Source organism: Octopus bimaculoides, chromosome 22 (assembly GCF_001194135.2).
Source record: "Octopus bimaculoides isolate UCB-OBI-ISO-001 chromosome 22, ASM119413v2, whole genome shotgun sequence".
Classification (NCBI taxonomy): Eukaryota; Metazoa; Mollusca; class Cephalopoda; order Octopoda; family Octopodidae; genus Octopus; species Octopus bimaculoides.
The window spans coordinates 274832-280358 of NC_069002.1; the positions used below are offsets into that span (position 1 = coordinate 274832).

At 36.2% G+C, this 5527-nt stretch overlaps 2 protein-coding genes across 3 annotated transcripts in view; one reads left to right on the forward strand and one right to left on the reverse strand.

The window, feature by feature from the left end:
- LOC128250509 (toll-like receptor Tollo) overlaps positions 1 to 3625 on the forward strand; it is a 5651-nt gene extending 2026 nt beyond the window's left edge. The window contains exon 2 of the mRNA XM_052975657.1: positions 86 to 3625. Coding sequence (XP_052831617.1) covers positions 101 to 2953 — 2853 coding nt within the window. The 5' untranslated portion in view covers positions 86 to 100 and the 3' untranslated portion in view covers positions 2954 to 3625. The remainder of the gene's footprint in view (positions 1 to 85) is intronic.
- The window catches only part of LOC106878711 (aspartate--tRNA ligase, mitochondrial), a 26328-nt gene that overhangs the window by 8850 nt on the left and 11951 nt on the right, over positions 1 to 5527 (reverse strand). For both annotated transcript variants that reach the window (XM_014928003.2, XM_014928004.2), the window contains exons 9-11: positions 4943 to 5125; positions 4184 to 4291; positions 3616 to 3681 (exon numbers count right to left, since the gene is read on the reverse strand). In XM_014928003.2, coding sequence (XP_014783489.1) covers positions 3616 to 3681; positions 4184 to 4291; positions 4943 to 5125 — 357 coding nt within the window. The remainder of the gene's footprint in view (positions 1 to 3615; positions 3682 to 4183; positions 4292 to 4942; positions 5126 to 5527) is intronic.

Below are 5527 nucleotides of genomic sequence, written 5' to 3' on the forward strand. Positions count from 1 at the left end.
ATTAAAACTTTGTAAGTCCTGTAAATTTTATCAATGCTTCATATCTGTTCTTATAATTCTGTTTTTATTTTTCTCCCTCTTACAGATTTTTCAATCAAGAATGAAGTTGGTATATATCTACTATGTCTTTGTTGTCTTTTCTATAAGACAAGGCCAGTTATTAATTGGAGCCACAACACAAAACTGTCCAGCTATTTGCAAATGTACACAAAAACCAACAGTCGCTTGGTGCAGAGAAATACCAACCAATATGACGAATTTTACTTCAACACTCACAGAACTTCACCTGACCAATATTAACCTTGGCCCCACACTTTCCCAAAATTTTCCTCCAATGCCTAAGTTGGAATTACTAGATCTTTCCAAAAATGGTATCTACCTCTTAGGCAGTAAAATTTTACACCACCTTCCTAACTTGAAAACTTTGATCTTGAAAGAGAATATGGTATCCACATTGGCACCATCATTTTTTGAGCAGAATACAAAACTGGAATATCTTGATTTGAGCAAAAATAAATTTTCAGCACTACCAGACCATTGTATGAAATATCTGAGAAAACTGAAGGTTTTCAATATTAGTTACAATATACTGACAAGCCCTTCTCTTATGCTGGGATTTCAACAAACTAAAAATTTACAAGTCATTGATTATTCTCAAAACAAATTCCACTACTTTGCCCCTGACACTTTCCTTTTCTCTGACCAATGGAATAGAGGTATAGGGAGGCATATCAATCTATCATACTGTAACATCAAAAACATATATCCAAAAGTCTTTGAAAATTTTCCAGATCTAGTCTCCCTTTCTCTGTCTGGAAATCCATTAATTCTAAGGGAAAACTTAACATTGCTCTTGGCAAACATACAAAACAGCTCGTCACTTAAGAAACTGGATTTGTCTTTTCTAAATTACCCTACTATCACCTCTGCATTTGCCGACTTGCAACAGATCACCATCAAAGAACTTGATTTGTCAGGGAATAAAATAGATTCTATAGAAGCAATTTCTTTGCAGTATTTGTCAACACTGCACATTTTCAAAGTCAACAGAAACAAACTGAAAACTCTAAATGGATTGGTTAGACTTGGTAATTTACGCTACCTTGATATCTCTTATAACCAAATAAACAAACTGCACATAGATTATGTTAAAACTTTCTTCAAGATGGAACATTTCATTGGTCACCACAACAAGCTGCTTACAGTAAGCCGTGAGGAACTCTTAGAGTGGAAAGGTCTGCGTTACTTGGATATTAGCCACAATAAATTGGAAATGTTGAATCTGCCTATGGTGTCCAGCCTAGAAACTCTGTACGTTAGCCACAACAAACTGAGATCTCTGTTGTTCCCTGTCGGAACAATGGCACTGAAGACTATTGATGCCAGCAACAATAAACTAACATCAATGGTGCCATTTCAGTTCTCTGGAATGCAACATATACATTTGGTTAATTATAGTTGTAATGATATTACGATGATACATGAACAGACGTTTAAGGGATACACACCAAAGAAAATAGATTTATCAGGAAATAAAATAACAAAACTTGATCATTATGGTTGGGAATTTGCAACTGAAGTTTACTTAAGAAATAATCCTCTGAAAAAGATTAGCATCCAAGCATTCTACCACATGTTCAGTTTGGAAATCCTGGATTTAGGTCACAATAAAATCAAAGAAATTGTACCAGGTACCTTTAAGCATTTGAAAAATCTGACAACTCTCCTTCTCTCTGATAATGACTTTGGCTCAAATACAGATTTTGGAAGGGTCTTTAATCCTTTACTTCAGTTAAAACATTTGGACCTGTCAGCAAATGCCTTAACAGTATTGAATAATGCTAGTTTGAAAAAAAACCCAAATTTGAAAAGTATCTATTTGACATTTAATAACCTAACAAAAATCTCACCAGCGATGTTTTCAGCCATAGCAAAACTAGAACGAATAGATTTTTCATTGAACCCCTATGTGTGTGACTGTAGTCTTCTCCCACTCAGAGACTGGTTGCGCAAGACTTCGGCAGAACTTCACAATGTCCATGTTAAACGTGCTTATGCATGTAATAACCCACCTTCCAGAAAGGGAATCAACATATGGGATTTTGAAGTGGAAAATTTCGAATGCCACAAAAATTTGTTATATCTAATAATATTTGGATCGTTTACTATTTTTGTGGTGGTCAGCATAACTATTTTGGCGATAGCAAGGTACATCCATGAAAAATGTAAACAAAGAAGGATAGCCAAAAATTTCAAGATGCTAAATCGATATACAATAGACTGGGTTCAATCAAGGGATCAGATTAATCCCCTATTGACTGAAAACTTAAAGAAGAAATCACCTTCGGTTTGCAAAGAGGAACAACCAAAGCTAAAAGACAAGCTGCCACAAGAGAATCCCACAGAGGCTGAACAAGTCAAAAAAGAAAATGGCAAAGAGAATATTTATGTGAATTGTCAAGAATTACAGCAGATGAGACAAAATATGCAAAGTAAGATCAATCGACGAGCAATGACACCAGATCCATATTCTGGAACGAAATATAACTCGAATGTTCACAACCATCGACGTCACAGCTTTGCTGGAAATAATGGTGAAAACTATGAACGTTCATGGCAATATGGACGTAGAGCACATGGAATTCCAGATGACCGAAGCCTAACACAGTGGAGGAATCAAAACCAAAACAGGTCGTCAGCATCAATGTATCATATATATCCAGATTTTGGCTATAGTACTCTTCCTACCAGGTATCCTACTTATGTAGACTCTTGGCCAAACAGATACTCCAAAAAGATCAGTGACTCTGTTCTTGTACATAGACCTTATCAAGGTTACCAGTATCTTCAACAATATCCTTACTATTTGCCTCAGTATAACCGACATTTAGCCAGAAGCCACTTGAGACGTAATGTTCCAATGAGAAGAAGTGCAACAGCACAATGGTTGTAGATGAAGAATGAGAGCTCTGGGTTTTAATGCTAACCGTAATAAAAATTATAAAGAATTTAGTTCACCTTTTTCATACCAACCTGCCTCAAACTGCTTCTGGTTTTGTCAACGATAAATCAATATTTTAAAATTCATATTTCAATTAGAATTGATTGCCACGATTTTACTGAAGAATCTTAATGTCAAGTTATGTCCCAAACACTGGTTTAATATAGTGTAGTGAAACCTCTCTCTCGGGCATTCAATCACAAATGATAACGAAGCGGCTAACATCTAGCCTTCGGCTGCCTTGGACCCTTGTGTCCACCACCCTGATTGGTTCTCATTTGCGCTGCAATCATCACCAGTTCTGTTTCGTGCCAGGGTGCATACAGTCCAATCGTGGTCTTCTAATAAGGTCACGTGAGAGAGTTTTTTCTGCCTGTTTTCTGGAGTCCCCTGTTCGTCTATAAATAAGCTTGTTTGAACTCGCCAGTCGTCGTGATTTCAGTCCTCTCACAGCTCTGGTCGCTGACCACATACAGAACACAGCTCCAGCCAGTTTCCAGTGACGACGTCTTCACCACCAATGTACTATCTACCACAATGTCGTCGCCAGCAACACCACTACCAGAGTACAAACCACCATCAACAAATAAAGAAAATTGTCAATAACAACTCACTGCCAATGTTGTGTTTTCATTTCCCAAATCTTTCACTTTCCGAAGATCTTTGCTCGTCAAATATTTCTGAAACATTATAAAGGATACATAAATGTCTTTTACTCAGATTATGATAACAAATGCTTATTATTATTATCATTCAGTAATCTTATTTTTATCACGTGCTTTCACTACACTACCGAGCACAGCTCTGTGTGCCTTGGGTATGTGCTGTGGTTTGTTGTGATGCTCTTATTTTTACCCTGACTACTTCTGCTCATGATCAGAGATGCACATATCATCAGCCACCAAGGGACATGCTCAACTGGTTAAGGTCAAGCAACTGACAAGCAAATCTGTGGTATTGAACAGAATATTTGCTGTAGTCCCATCTTTTTATTTCAAGACAAAACAATGTACATGATAACACTTCCAGTCAGTTAAGATCAGAAGCCATGAGAGCCACTGCCTTACGTTTTGTGTATCTAACAGTTAGATATTAAATGGTTCAGATATTTCAGTTAGGGAACAATCAACAAAACAGAAGCATACATGATTATAAAAGAATTAAATAAATAAATATACTAACCGTTCCTTGCTTTAGGACAATTGTCTGGACAGAACCCGCTGGAGTTGATAAGACAGTGTTTAAAAAATCAATGCCACTGTCTTGTAGGATATGAGAAATATCATTCAGCTAGATGAATGAAAATTCAATTAGACAAAAATAAAAACATATAATTTGATAACAATATTTATTTTTTTACATACTAAAGTTTAATTTTGGCTAATTCTAAATTGTAAAATGTTAGGATCTGTTTGGGTTAAATCATAGTTTAAACACCAAAAATCAGTGAAAAGTAAAAAATTTTTTTCATTTTTGCATCTGGTTTACAAGATTCTTGATGTGGATTCATGTATTGAAACAAATTTTGTTGTGTGTAGGGAGAGTCATTATGCCAATATAATTAACACTCACACTCGTTCAATTCTACTCCAACAAATGAAACAATCAATTAGTTAAGTGGATGGATATTTAACTAATTGACTAATAATAAAGGAATGGAATTGAACCAGTGTGTGTGTTATCAATATTGGCACAATGACTCTCCCAAGACACACCAGAATGATAAATTTGTTATTTTTGATTTTCCTTATTTTTCACTGTTTTAATATCCTCTTTCCCATGCTTACATGCATCACGTAGAAAAATCTAAATCTATTGTATCAATCTTTTTTGCTGAACCGCTAAGTTATGGGAACATATACACGCCAACACCAGTTGTCAAATGGTGGTAGGGAACAACCACAGACACACAGACACGCATAGTAAAACGTTTCAACTTACTTCCATACCGAATCGAGTGTCAGGTTTGTCTGAACCAAAACATTTCAAGGCTTGGTGGTGGGGCATACGAGGAAAAGGTGTGCAGAGTTTATGTTGTTTGGAATCAGGCCAGGAAGCTGCCAACATATCTTCTGTGAGAGAAAGAATACCATCCATGTCGACAAAAGACATTTCTAAATCAACCTGTATTAAATAAGAAATTGGAAAAAATTAAATTAACAAAGTCACATTTTGTTTTTTTTTGTTTTTATTCAGACACTTTTGTTTCTCATTATTGATCTTTCTATTAATTTCAAGTTTTGGTACAAGACCAGCCATTTTGGGGGAGCGGGGTAAGTTACATTGACCCCAGTATTTGACTGTACTTATTTTATCAACCCCAAAAGGATGAAAGGCAAAGCTGACCTCAGTGGAATTTGAACTCAGAATGTCATGACAAACAAAATGCCACTAAGCATTTTGTCTGGCATGCTAACAATTCTGCCAGTTCACTGCCTTCCTAATAATAATGGTTTCAAGTTTTGGCACAGGGCCCGCCATTTCAGGGGCAGGAGGGGCATAGGGGTAAGTTGATTCCATCGACCC